Source organism: Scyliorhinus canicula, chromosome 7, assembly GCF_902713615.1.
Source record: "Scyliorhinus canicula chromosome 7, sScyCan1.1, whole genome shotgun sequence".
In the NCBI taxonomy this organism is placed as follows: domain Eukaryota; kingdom Metazoa; phylum Chordata; class Chondrichthyes; order Carcharhiniformes; family Scyliorhinidae; genus Scyliorhinus; species Scyliorhinus canicula.
Window position 1 is genome coordinate 137,690,284 of NC_052152.1, and position 15,187 is coordinate 137,705,470.

A 15,187-nucleotide genomic window follows, 5' to 3' on the forward strand; every position below is an offset into this window, starting at 1 on the left:
GGGGTGGCGTTTACAGTGTGCGTATAGGAGCTGTATTCACAGTGTTTGTATCGGAGATGTGTTCACAGTGTGTGTACAGGAGTGGCATTAACAGTGTGTGTCTAGCAATTGTGTTTGCAGTGTATGTATAAGTGTGGGTTCACAGTCTGCGTATAAGAGTGGATTCAGTGTGTGTATGGGAGTAGAGCTCACATTGTGTGCATAGGAGTGGGTTCACAGTGTGTGCAACGTGCATGATAAAGGCTAGGAGCACAGCAGATGTGAACTCTGCTCTGAGGTCCGATATACCCTTGTTGCGATTGAATTGCTCGGTTTTTCTCAGTTCTGAACAACACTGCTGTGGTGATTGAGAGCTGATCGTCACCTTATGCAAATCACACAGTTGGAAATTAACTCAATTACATAAAACAAATCTGTTCTTTTGAAATTTTTAGTGTGTGAAATCTGTGCTCATTAATCAGTTCGACATAAAGCAAGGAAATTCAGATCAGGTACGGCAGAGTTAGATGCAATGCACAGGCTCGAGTTCAGCAGTGTGCCTCAATCTCAACCACAAGATAACCCAGTGTAAAAATGTTGCCATTTCTCACACCGATCATCTCTCTATATGAAATTACTAAATCAGTTCCAAGTAGCATCGTTGTTCTGTCACTTATAAAATGATAGAATCTTCATAGTGCAGCAAGGGACCATTCAGCCCATTGTCTCTCTGCTGGACCTCAACAAATGCAACTCATTTGTTCCACTCCCTACTTTTTCCCCACACAACTGCAAATGCTCCCTTTTCTCATTACTATCCAATTCTCTTTCAAAAACCACTATTGCAATCTCCTTCAGCACATTCTCAGGCAGTATATGCCAGATCCTAATCACTTGCTGCATAAAATGTCCTCTTCGATTCCTGTCCCATTCACATTCAGTTTGTCTTTGTTCTCTTGTTCGCGGACATTTCTACAACGCACACAGTTTATCTCTACCTACTCTTTCCAGACCCCTCACAATTTTGAATTCCACCAACAAATCTCCTCTGATCTCCTTTCTCAAAGATCTTCCCCAGCTTCTCCAGTGTGACCCATCTCTCAAATCACTCTTTTCCACCGTCTCTCTAATGGGCTGGGACAAGGCAAGTTTGGACGAGGCTCTTCTATGTTGTCCTAAAATAGGTGATTTATTTCTGCAGGGGGAGTTGCAGACGGCAGTAATCAGTCAGGGGGAAACATGAACCAGCCGATTGGAATTACTGGTCCCAAAACAGGCCACAGCATAGGTACTGGTTGAACAAATGAAAAGGTAGAAAAGAGCATGGAGTCTTAATAATAGTAATGACCGTTAACCACTGGAGTGTCGAGAGAACAGAACCTACAGCAGTGGAGCAGCAAAGAGGCATGGGAACACCAATGGCTTGGAATGAAGGTCCGACAAATTCCCTGTCCTCTGCCCTTCCCTCCTGAAAGTTGGAATACTTAGGTACAATTCCACTCCTGGGCCCTTGAACCCTCGGATTGAGGCAGGCCGAACTAATTTCTGATCAACAAAAGATAAAAAAAGAAACACAGGAAGGGTCTAAAGACCTTGAGGGTGCAGAGATTGTACAGACTGTTTTGAAATGAAAATGAAATGAAAATGAAATGAAATGCACTTATTGTCACAAGTAGGCTTCAAATGAAGTTACTGTGAAAAACCCCTAGTCGCCACATCCCGGCGCCTGTTCGGGGAGGCTGTTACGGGAAGATATTTAATAGAGGGAAGTGGTTTTAATAGAGTACAATGATAATAATAACAACTAGTATTTAAATAGTGCCTTTAACAAAGCAAAATGTCCCAAGCTTGATACAGGAACATTATCAAGCCACATTTGACACTGAGCTATATAAGGCGATGTTAGGGAATGTGATCAAGAGCTCAGTCAAAAAGGAAGGTGTTGAGAATCATCTTAATGGAAAAGAGAGAGATAAAGAACAGACAAATGTATGGAGTGAATTACAGAGCTTTGCAGCTGAACTGAAGGCAATGGACCTCAGTCTCCTTCTACTCAGTTTAAGGACATTTCCAATATTTGATGTTGGACAGCAATGTGATAGTCATAGAGTCATACAGCAAAGAAGAGGCCATTCGCCCATTGAGTCTGCACTGACAAAACTACACTAATCCCACTTTCCAGCATTTGGCCTATAGCCTTGAATGTTATGACATTTCAAGTGCTCATCCACATACTTTTAATGTTTTCCACCCTGTGGCTGAAAAAGGTTTTCCTCAAAACCCTTCTCAATCTTCTGTCCTTCACCTTAAAATTATGCCCCCTTGTTATTGATCTTTAAACTAAGGGGAACAGATATTTCCTATCCACCCTGCCAGAACCCCTCATTATCTCATATGCCTCAATCAGGTCCCCCCTCGGCCTTGTCTGTTCCAAAGAAAACAACCTGAGCCTATCCAGCTTCTCTTCAAAGCTGAAACGCCCCATCCCAGACAACACCCTGGTAAATTTCCTCTGCACGCCCTCGAGTGCAATCATAGCCTTTCAAGGTGAGGTGACCAGAACTGTACACAGTACTTCAGCTGTGGCCTAACCAAAGTTTGTATAGCTCCAACATAATCTCCTTGCTATTATATTCTCTGCCATGACTGATAAAGGCAAGTTGCCCATATGTCTTGTTAACTACCCTAAAAACTTGTCCTGCTGCGTTTGGGGATCCGTGGGTGCATCACAAAAACCCTCTGTTCCTCTTAGCTTCCTAGTGTCTGCCCTTCATTGAGAACTCCCTTCTCTTGTTATTCCTTCCAAAGTGCATCACATTACACCTTTCAGGGTTAAATTCCAAATGCCACTGATCTGCTCATCTGACCAACCCATCTATATCTTTCTGCAACCTAAGACCTTCTTCCTCGCTAATAACTGCCCTGTCGGCCTCCACGTTGTTGGAGGAGGTGCTGGCGGCAAGGGGACTGGAGAAGGGGACAGTGTCAGCGGTATACGGAGCGATGTTGGAAAAGGATAAGGCACCACTGGAGGGGATCAAAGCGAAGTGGGAAGAAGAGTTGGGAGAAGTTATAGAGGAGGGGGTCTGGTGTGAGGTGCTCCGGAGAGTGAAAGCCTCCACCTCGTGTGCGAGGTTGGGGCTGATACAGCTGAAGGTGGTGTACAGGGCGCACCTCATGAGGGTGAGGATGAGCCGATTCTTTGAAGGGGTAGAAGATGTGTGTGAGCATTGTTGGGGGGGGGGGGGGGGGGGGGGCTAATCATGTTCATATGTTTTGGTCCTGCCCAAAGCTTGGGAAGTACTGGAAGGAGGTGTTTAGGGTAATTTCCAAGGTGGTGCATGTGAAGCTGGACCCGGGTCCCGGGGAGGCCATATTCGGGGTGTCAGAGCAGCCAGGCTTGGAAACGGGTGCGGAGGCAGATATCATAGCCTTCGCCTCGTTGATCGCCCGAAGGCGGATCCTGCTGGGATGGAGAGCGGCCTCTCCACCCTGTGCCCTGGCGTGGCGAGGGGACCTGTTGGAATACTTGACCCTTGAGAAGGTTAAGTTCGAGCTGAGGGGAAGCTCGGAGGGGTTCTACAAGTCATGGGCACTATTTATTATGCACTTTCAAGAACTGGATAGCATCGAACATTTGTTGGGGCGGGGGGAGGGTGGGTGGGGTGGGGGGGGGGAAGGGTGGACGGGGTGGGGGGGAGGGGGGCTATGTATGTTAAAGATGGCTATGGGTAATCCCTGATTCCCTTTTTTCTTTGTCATTTGTTTATGTTAACATGCGAGCTGATGTGTGGGCATGGTGGGAGGATGGGATCGTTGTTACTGTTATGGGGTTTGAGATATTTGTTGTTGGTTATTGATTGTTGTTGGGTGTAAATTCTGGAGAAAAACTGTGAAAAAGGAGGAGAATAAAAATATTTTTAAAAAAATAACTGCCCTGCCAATCTTGGTGTCATCCGCAAACTTACTTATCATTCCCACCTACCCTCCCACAATTTCACCTGTATCATTTACATATATCAAGAACAACAAGGGATCTAGCACTGATCCCTGTGGTACATCTCTGGACACCAGCCTCCAGTCATAGAAACAGCCTTCGAGCACCATGCTCTGGCGCCTACACTAAGCCAGTTTTGGATCCAACTTTCTAAGTTATCCTGGATCCCATGCACTTTAAATTTCTTTCACAGTCTCCCATGTGGGACCTTGACAAAGGCTTTGCTGAAATCCATATACAGTACATAAACTGGACTACCCTTGTGTACACACATGATCACCTCCTTGAAAAATGCAATCAAAGTCATAAGGCATGACCACCCTCCAACAAAGACATGCTGCCTGTCCCTGATCAAACCTTGGCTTTTCAAGTGGAGATTAATTTTCTTCTTCGGAATTTTCTCCAACGGATTCTCTCTACTGACGTGAGACTCACTGGTCTGTAATTCCCTGGTTTATCTCTATCACCTTCCTTGAAAAGTGGAATGATGTTAGCTTTCCTGCAATCCTCTGGCTGTGGTTATTGTAGAGACAGTGTCAGGACAGGGACAGGGGATGGTGAGATAGAGTTATGCATGCTGTGACATTTTGTATTTGGCTGATATCGATGAGTGCCAGCAGACTGATGAAGACATAGGAAGGGGCCAAAGGGGCGGCATGATGGCGCAGTGGTTAGCACTGTTGCCTCATTGCGCTGAAGACCGATCCCGGCCCCGGGTTACTGTCCATGTGGAGTTTGCAAATTCTCCCATGTCTGTGTGAGTCTCACCCCCACAACCCAAAGATGTGCATGGTAGGTGGATTAGTCATACTGAATTGCCCATTAATTGGAAAAAATAATTTAAAAAAGAAGGGGCCACAGGATAGATCCTTGGGGAAATGCTCAGGAAATGGTGAAGGAGTTGGAAGAGAAGCCAGTTGGCAGTGATTTTTTGGCAATGACTGGATAGATTAGAATGGAAGCAGGTGAGAATTCGGACGTGAATGGATAGAGAAAAGGATTATATAGACCTGCTTACATAGCAAGATTAGATAGATATATACTGGCAATAAACAAGGTTAGGAGGGAGTCCAGTGCAGCAGTGAAGACAGAACTGTTTCATCACTGGTAGAAGGATCAGTAAGAGGAGGACACAGATGTAAGATAATTGGCAAAGGAATCGCAGGGGGATAGGTGGCAAATTTTCTGTTGTAATGAATTGTTGTGATCTGGAATGCGCTGTCAAATGGAAGCAGATTCAATGTCGACTTCAAAAAAGAACTGAATAAATACTCAGATCAATGTTTCGGAGATATGGGGAAGAGCAAGGGGGATCGGACAAAATGGAGAGCTCCATTTAAGAGGTACAATAGATTAAACAACCTCTTGCTGTGGTATAATCCTTTCCTGCAAAGGAGAAAATATTTGGAAAGAGAGAAATCTAGATGTGAAGAAAGAGAGAAATGCAGCAAATATCGATTCATACATTTGTTGGGAGATCTTTCCACACCACAGGCTTCGTGCTCTTTTGTCATTGGTATGGGAGATGATAGCTTACTCTGGTTGAATCGAGGAGGGTTATCATTGATGTCTGTGATGGTGATTGTCACAGTAGTTGATCCAGACAATCCACCCAGCTGTCCTGCCATGTCCTTGGCCTGAATTACTAAAACGTAGTGGTCCTTCCTTTCACGGTCCAGGTTAGCTACAGCAGTTCGGATTATTCCTGCACAAAGCACAAAGAAAAGGGAATACGATAAATTGCCAAACCTTGCAGTTCCTTCATCCTTAAAATGTTGAGAATCCTTTACAAAACATATATAACTTAGCTAAGGTTTTTTGAAAATCTTTTTATTCAGGATTTCATTTTATACAATACAAAATAAACACATCTGTGCAGACCAGATGCAATAATACAAAACCAAACATTGGAGGTAATCCTAGGTCCCTAGCCCCCTTACCCCCCTGTCCTTTTTATTTTACTTTAAAATATTTCCATTGACTTTTTATAACTGTACACTATACAATAGGTGAGGGAGATAGTTTGTATGTACAATTTTGTTACTGTTGCCTGATGTTTTCCTGTGTTCCTCCATTGCTGCCCCCTCCCTCCCTTGTTCCTTTCTGTTCTGAGAGGCCCTATCTGCCCTTACTGCACCACCACCCCCCCCCCCCCCTCCCCCCACCCCTCTTCCTCCCTATCCACTATTGGCTTTAAACAGGTCTTGGAACAGGCTGATGAATGGCCCTCACGCTTTGTGGAAGCCGTCGTCTGACACTGGGGTGGTGTATTTGATCATTTCCAGATGGAGAAATTCCGACAGGTCTGCCAGCCAGTCCGCAGCTGTGGGTGGTGCCACTGATTGCCAGTCGAGCAGGATTCTCTGTCGTGTGATTAAGGAAGTAAAGGCCAGGGCATCGGCCCTCATCCCATATGTTGATGGATTCTGGGAAATGTGTCAGAACATTTGCATATTGTTCTGTTTTGGTGACATCATACAGAGTCAATTCACTACAATTTCCTATTGCTGTATTGTGTACCAGGGCTGGCACAACAACCACTCTGTGCAGCAGACAATCCATCTAACCTGTTTATCTAAAGAACCTTCACAAGCCACAGGAACCATTCCAAAGTGGCATGGAATCTGTGCGGAGGGACTTTCATGCTGAGGAGATTCAATCCAGGAAAGATCTGCCAAAAAAAAGTGCTTTGTGTATTTGCCAAACTGGAACAGTATTCTTTAGTAAACATCAAACTTTGCCAATCAAAAACTGGTGATGTGATGTCCAGTCTGTGGCTGGGGATTGTGGTCCTAAACCTGGACTTCCAGCTCTGATTTTAGAAAGAGAGAGGCCATAATTCTCTGATTGCTGCAATTCACTATTCCCGCTTGCAGCACATCCCCGCCCATGGGGTTCCTGGCAGCGTGCGGTGGTTTCAATCGGAAATCTCATTGACAAGTGGCGGGAAGATTGAATCCCGCCGCCAGCAAATGGTGTGCAGCTGAGAAACACGTGGCTGGGGAACCGGAGAATCCGGCCCAGAGTGTTTGCTTCCAGTTCAAAGCAAACTTCAGTCTTCCACTGATGGGCTGAGGACATTTTGTTTTTGCCATAAAATCAAAATAGCTGCCCAGAATTCCTAAAAGTCAGGATTTTGTGATCTTCAAGAAACACAGCTGAATAAATGGGATGAAACACATGGCACAACTCGGCACCAACGGATAAAATGAGGGGAGGCAATTTCCAAACTGGGCAAGTGGCTCTAAAAAAAAGTTACAGTTCTAAGGACAGTTTTGTCTTCATGCTAAATCAAGCAGGACAGACGTACAATTGTTCTTGCAATTCATTAAGACAGTCTTAACTGGCAAGATTTCAGAGATTGTGCAAGTTTAACTATCAGTTTTAGAGAAGTGCGGATGTTGGTTCTATTCAAGATGATTGATAAATTTTCAATTCCACTTCAAATGTCAGAATATCTCTGCATCATCACTTCTGTACTTGAATGTTCTTTGTGGGCTGTGATTTTTCAGTGCAAGTGTGCGTATGTGATATGTGTGTGGTGTTTGTGCTGTGTGTGTGGTTTGTGTTTGTGCGTTTGTGTTTGTCGTGTGCATGTCTTTTTGTCTATTTGTGTGTGTTTGTGCATTCGTGTTTTTTGTGTGTGTTTGTACGTGTATTCATGTGTACATGCTCTTGTGTATGTGCTTGTATATGTGTGCTTTTATGTGTATGTGTGTGCTTGTGTGTATGTGGGTCCTGCTATTTGTGTCCATGTGTGCTGTCTGTGTGGAGTTTGCACATTTCCCCGTGTCGGCGTGGGTCTCGCCCCACAAAACAAAAAGAGGTGTAGTGTAGATGAATTGGCCATGCTAAATTGCCCCTTAATGAGAAAAATTTAAATGGGTACTCTAAATGTATTTTTCAAAAATCCATGGGCGGGATTCTCCGATCCTGGGGCTAAGTGTTGACGTTGTCGCAAACGCCGGAGCGTTTTACGATGGCGTCATCTGGCCCCTAGCGATTCTGCACAGGGGACCAGCACGGCACTGGAGAGCTTCACGCAGCTTCAGCTGCCGATGTGGGCGCGAGCACAGCCCGTGTAAGTTCAGGCATGCACTTGGGTTGCCATCTCCGTGCCGGCCCCGACGCAAAATGGTGGAGACCTACTGCGGCCCAGCGCGGAGGAACATTGGCCCCCCACCGGCATAGGCCCGCCGGCCGATCGGTAGGCCCTGATCGATGGCCGGGCCATCGTGGAGGCCCCCACCCCGGAGTCAGATCCCCCCTCTCCCCCAGCAGGCCTCTCCCTGCAGCCAGAACGCCGAGGTTCCACCGGGTAGGACCACATGAGAACGATGCCAGCGAGACTCGGCCGAACTCGGCCCATCGTGCGAGGAGAATCGCGGGGGGTGGGGGGGGGGGGGGGGGGGGGGGGGCATTGAGCGGCCCCTGACCAGGCCATGCCGACTGCGCCAGTGCCATTGGTGCCGATTCTTCAGAGAATCGGCAGGCCGGCGCGGGATCGGAGAACCCCGCTCCATGTGCGCATGTTAGCATGTTCATGTGTGTGTAGGTACATAATCCTAACTGCTTCATCACTCAGCATAATATTTTTCATTTTCACACACAAGCTCCTGTACACACTCATGAACATAACTCACACAAAGTAACCACCACACACAAACACCACATAGCATGCCCACACAGACATCGCACAACTTCCATTTCCTAGATTTTCTATCGCAATGAGAATGATAGAACAAAGAACATACAGTGCAGAAGGAAGCAATTCAGCCCATTGAGTCTGCACGACCCACTTAAGCCCTCACTTCTACCCTATACCTATAACCGAATAACCCCTCCTAAACTTTTTGGACACTAAGGGGCAATTTAGCATGGCCAATCAAACTAACCTGCACGTCTTTGGACTGTGGGAGCAAACCGGAGCAGCCGGAGGAAACCCACGCAGACACGGGGAGAATGTGCAGACTCCGCACAGACAGTGACCCAGGCCGGAATCGAAACTGGGACCCTGGCGCTGTGAAGCCACAGTGCTAGTGACTTGTGCTACCGTGCGGCCAAAAGAATTATGTTAATTCTTTCAGGGCAGGTAAACCCTGCAGTTCTATTAGTAATGTAAGTAATTCTGCAATTAAGTTGCTTGAACTCAGCAGTGCTGAAACGGCCCCACCCATGGCCTGGTTTCTGAGATCAATCAAACCAGAGAATGCTTGACCCCAATGTGGTAGTCACCACTGTTGTACTATATACTGCATATGAGGGTATTACGGTAAGGCCCCTGTACTACAGGTACGGGGGTAGATCCCTGCCTGCTGGCTCCTCCCATTAGGTGGAGTATAAATGTGTGGGCTCTCCGAGCTGCAGCCATTTCAGCAGCAGCTGCGGGAGGCTCCACATCTCTGCGTAATAAAGCCTCGATTACTCTCGACTCACATCTCGTCGTAATTGATAGTGCATCGATTTATTACGCAGATATTTTTAAATAATGGATCTCCGCATCAAGCGTGATCGCCTGCAGCTGCTCCCTCAAGAAGACAATGCCAAGTCAGCCTTCGCACATTGGCTAGCTTGCTTCAAGGCATACATGGGATCTGCAACTGAACCACCCTCAGAGGCACAGAAGCTCCAGATCCTCTATACACGGCTGAGCTCGGACATCTTCCCCCTCATCCAGGATGCTCCGACATACGCTGAGGCCATGGCGCTACTGAAGGAGAACTACACGCAGCAGACCAACAAGATCTATGCCAGGCACCTCCTCTCCACGCGGCATCAACTGTGAGTCTGTGGAAGATTTCTGGCGTGTCCTGCAACTCCTCGTGAGAGCCAGACCGTTTCGGCTGCTGAACATTCGGACTTGCTACTTAGAGACGCGTTCGTTACAGGCATAGAGTCGGCCTACATCCGCCAGCGACTCTTGGAAGGGGCTACCTTTGACCTCACGGCAACCAAGAAACTAGTGCTCTCGCTCACGGTCGCCTCACGCAACATACAGGCGTATGCCCCCGACCGCGCGGACCATCCCTCCTGGACATCATGGACCCGGCCAGCGAACACCCGACCGTGCATCCCGTCAGTGATCTCCCCCAGTGAAGCCCAGGCCTGCGCCGCGTGGCGAGCACACATCCCCGGGGGACCCAAGTGCTACTTCTGTGGACAGTGAAAACACCCCCGACAACACTGCCCGGCACGGAGCGCGCTCTGCAAGGCCTGCGGTAAGAAAGAACATTTTGTTGCTGTGTGCCAGACCCACTCAATCACCACTGTTGCCCCGGCGCCCCCCATGCGTGACCTGCGGGCGCCACCATCTTCCTCGCCGCTGACCTCGTGTGGCCCGTGGGCGCTGCCATCTTCCTCGCCTCAGACCACGTGCGGCCCGTGGGTGCTGCCATCTTGCTCCCCTCACAACATGTGCGGCCCATAGGTGCCACCATCTTACTTGCCATCTTGCTCGCCTTACACGTGCGGCCCGTGGGCTCCGCCATCTTGCCCGCCTCAGGGCCCGTGCGGCCCGTGGGCGCCACCATCTTCCCCGCCTCAGGATCCCTGCTCGTTGGATACCTCATCTGGCCGCTCATCGCCTGCAACCGCTGCCGACCAGCCACGTCTGGCCTCCGTTACGATCAACCAGACATGACCGTACAACCTCGCGACTGCGTCGACGACAGTGAAGGTCGACGAGCACAAAGTTTCCTGCCTTCTAGACTCCGGGAGCACTGAGAGCTTCATCCACCCTGATGTGGTCAGGCGCTGCTCCCTTTCGGTCCACCCCACCAACTACAGAATCTCCCTGGCCTCCGGATCCCACTCCATGGCGATCCGGGGGTACTACATCGCCACCCTCACCATCCAGAGCGTAGAGTCCAGAGGCTTCTGTCTCTACATCCTCCCCACCCTCTGCGCTACCTTGCTACTTGGCCTGGACTTCCAATGCAACCTCCAGAGCCTAATCTTGAAATTTGGCATGCCCCTACCACCCCTTACTTTATGCGGCCTCACGACCCTTAAGGCCGACACATCTTCCCTGTTTGCGAACCTCACCTCAGATTGCAAACCCATCGGCACCAGGAGCAGACGGTACAGTGCCCAGGACAGGACCTTCATCAGGTCTGAGGTCCAGCGGCTGCTACGGGAAGGTATTATCGAGGCCAGCAACAGCCCCTGGAGAGCCCAAGTGGTAGTGGTGAAAACTGGGGAGAAAAACAGGGTAGTCGCGTTGACTACGCATACCCCATCCCTCGCATATCTGGTATGGTCAATCAGATTGCACAGTACCGGGTCTCCTCGACAGTGCACTTGAAATCTGCCTACCACCAGCTCCCCATTTGCAAGGCGGACCGCCAGTACACTGCATTTGAAGCGGACGGCCGCCTTTACCATTTCCTTAGGATTCCCTTCGGCGTCACTAACGGGGTCTCGGTCTTTCAATGGGAGATAGACCAAATGGTTGACCGGTACGGACTGCGGGCCACTTTCCTGTACCTGGACAAGGTCACCATCTGCGGCCACGACCAGCAGGACCACGACGCTAACCTTTCCAAATTCCTCCACATCGATAAACTTCTAAACCTAACATACATTCAGCACGGACCGATTAGCCATCCTCGGCTATGTGGTCCAGAATGGAGATCTAGGGCCCGATCGCATGCGCCCCCTTATGGAACTCCCCCTCCCCCACTGCCCCAAGGCCCTCAAATGATGCTTGGGGTTCTTCTCGTACTGCGCCCAATGGGTCCCAAACTATGCGGACAAGGCCCGCCCACTCATTCAATCCTCCGTTTTCCCATTAACGGCTGAGGCTCACGAGGCCTTCAACCGTATCAAGGCCGACATCGCCAAGGCCGCGATGCACGCGGTTGACCAAGCCGAGAGCAATGCATCAGACGCTGCTCTGGCCGACATCCTCAACTAGGCAGACGGGCCCTTGTCATTCTTTTCCCGCACCCTCCATGCTTCTGAAATTCGCCATTCTTCTGTCAAAAAAGAGGCCCAAGCCATCGTAGACGCTGTGTGACATTGGAGGCATTACCTGGCCGGCAGGAGATTCACTCTCCTCACTGACCAACAGTCGGTTGCCTTCATGTTCAACAACACACAGCGGGGTAAGATCAATAATGATAAAAGTTTGAGATGGAGGATCGAGTTCTCCACCTTCAATTACGAGATTTTGTATCGCCCCGGTAAGCTCAACGAACCCCCCGATGCCCGATCCCGAGGCACATGTGCCAGCGCACAAGTGGACCGACTCCGCACCCTGCACGACGATCTCTGTCACCCAGGGGTCACATGCTTTTATCACTTCATAAAGGCCCGCAATCTGCCCTACTCCATCGAGGAAGTCAGGGCTATCACCAGGGACTGCCAGGTCTGTGCGGAGTGTAAACCGCACTTCTACTGGCCAGACAGTGCGTGTCTGGTGAAGGCCTCCCGCCCCTTTGTATGCCTCAGCATGGACGTCAAAGGGCCCCTCCCCTCCACCGACCGCAACACGTATTTTCTCAATATGGTCAACGAGTACTTGAGATTCCCCTTCGCCATCCCATTCCCCGACATGACGTCTGTCACCATCATCAAAGCCCTTAACACCATCTTTGCTCTATTCTGTTTCCGTGCCTATGTCCATAGCGATCGGGGATCCTCATTTATGAGCGATGAGCTGCACCAATACCTGCTCAACAGGGGCATTGCCTTGAGCAGGACGACCAGCTACAACCCCCGGGGAAACGGGCAGGTGGAGCGGGAGAATGGGATGGTCTGGAAAGCCGTCCAGCTGGCCTACAGTCCAGAAATCTCCCGGCCTCCCACTGGCAGGATGTCCTCCCCGACGCCCTTCACTCCATTCGGTCGCTCCTGTGTACTGCGACTAATGAAACGTTCCATGAATGTCTCTTTGCCTTCCCTAGGAAGTCCACCTCCGGGGTTTCGCTCCCAACATGGCTGGCAGCTCCAGGACCCGTGCTCCTCTGTAAGCACGTGCGGCTACACAAGGCGGACCCGTTGGTTGAGAGCGTACATCTACGCCACGTGAACCCGCAGTACGCCTACGTAGCGTACCCTGACGGCCGGCAAGACACGGTCTCCCTCTGGGACCTGGCACCAGCTGGGTCCCCACGCACCCCCCTCCCCCCTTCTGCCTTGGCACTACCCTCCCTTCCCCCGGCGCACCCCGCCACAGCCCCCGCTCCAGGACAATCCACCCTGCCCTTGGATCCCACCCGTGGATGAAGATGAGCCCGACACGCTCCCGGAGTCACCGACGACCGAATCGACGCCTGCATCAACACCACACCTGCGGCGCTCGCAATCAAGGTGCCCGACCGTCTAAATTTGTACTCTTTCTAAATCATTTTAACAACCTGTCTGTAAATAGTTACCACCACCCCCGCTGGACTCTTTTTTAACAGGGGACGAATGTGATAGTCACCACTGTTGTACTATATACTGCATACAAGGATATTATGGTCAGGCCCCTGTACTACAGGTACGCGGGTAGATCCCTGCCTGCTGGCACCGCCCAGTAGGCGGAGTATAAATGTGTGGGCTCTCCGAGCTGCAGCCATTTCAGCAGCAGCTGCGGGAGGCTCCACATCTCCGCGTAATAAAGCCTCGATTACCCTGTACTCTCATCTCGTTGTAATTGATAATGCATCACCCAAAATAAATGTCTTGAAATAATGGGTCATCAACTTTCAACGAAGAGAAGGTTAATGGGGAAATCAAACTAGTAGATGGACCAAATTCAAGTAACACAGCATGCAGGGTGACCATTCAATCCATTGTCCTGGTTCCGAGATAAACTGGTCCTTCCCTCTTCTCTTTCTGCCACACCCTTCGCTGCAAATTAGTAAAATTTGATGCCATTTTGGAAGTGCCTGTTTAGCACAGGGTATTCTTGATCATAGAAACTCGCTGCATAAAAGAATTTCACCTCGTCTCCCCTCTGGTTTTTTCACTAATGTCTCATGGGACGACTGAAATTTCACCTGGTGGAGCAACAGGATGAGGTATGTTGAAATATACACAAGCCTCGCTCCACAAGACTTGCCAAAATATCTCATCCTTTCTATAACTCAGTATTCAGCTAATTCAGGATCACCACTTTTTCTGCCCAGGAGTAGGGGGCTGGATTCTCCGAGTGTGGGCAATGTCAGAGAATGGGCGTGTACGCCAAAATCTGGTCCGATGCCTCTCCTGCGATTCTGCGGTCCCCGGAGAATCGCTCGTGAATCACGCGCACGTGCGCGACTGATGCAGCACAGGTGGGTGGCCATTGACAGCGGACCCCCCGGGATTATCCGAGGAAAACAGGCCGAGTACCCGATGGCATGGTTCTAACCACCTATCGGCCGTCGAGAACAGCCGGTGGTGGCTGCGGGCTCAGTCCGTGGCCGCCCTGGTGGGGGGTGGGGGGGATCGATCACCGGGTAGGGGACCGCATGGACAGCCAGTGGGCGCGATCAGGCTTCACAGACCTGTGGGCACACGCAATCTCGGGGGGGCTTACATTCCTCGTGCCACTCCGCGGGCTGAATCCGTCATGTCCCATGGATCGGCAGCTGCTGGCTGCCACCGTGCACATGTGCGGACTCCCGACTGGAAGTGTGGGACTGCGTATGCACAGCCAGAGCTGCGAGAAGCACCCCATTGCCCTGCTAGCCCCTGCAGGTAGGAGAATCACTCAGGACTTTCTTCAGAAAAGTCCAGAGTGGTTCGCCAGTGTTCTTAAGCTGGCCTGGGGACATAGCCCCATTATTGGAGAATCCTGCCCTTGGCATTTGGCCCACAGAGTGCTGAGGAGTGCAATTTCTCAGTGGAGCTAATGTCATAGCTGTGACCCAGTGGGAGAATTCTCATTCCTTAGAAAATAGGTCATGGGTTCAAATGCCACTTCAGAAATGTGAGCGCACAATTTAGACTAACACATCTATGCAATGGATTGTTAAACTGTCAGTGTTGATGATAAGGAGCGGGCCCATTCCTCTCAAATGGTGGTTGCAATTGCACCATTTACAAGAGCAAGTGAGTTCTTCCTGATGGTTTTGTCAATATTTATCCCTAAATTACCTGACAACAGATTTCCTGATCATTATCAAATTGTTGTTCATGGGAACATGCTGTGCTCAAATTGGCTGACGTGCTATCTACATTGCAACAATAATTACATTTCAAATGTGGTTTATTGGCTTTAAAGTGTATGAGCATGACAAA

At 49.7% G+C, this 15,187-nt stretch overlaps 1 protein-coding gene across 3 annotated transcripts in view; it reads right to left on the reverse strand.

Annotated features, from left to right (window-relative positions):
• LOC119969409 (cadherin-22-like) overlaps positions 1-15,187 on the reverse strand; it is a 1,080,568-nt gene that overhangs the window by 375,804 nt on the left and 689,577 nt on the right. For all 3 annotated transcript variants that reach the window (XM_038803029.1, XM_038803028.1, XM_038803030.1), the window contains one exon: positions 5,514-5,681. In XM_038803029.1, the coding sequence (XP_038658957.1) occupies positions 5,514-5,681 (168 nt within the window). The remainder of the gene's footprint in view (positions 1-5,513; positions 5,682-15,187) is intronic.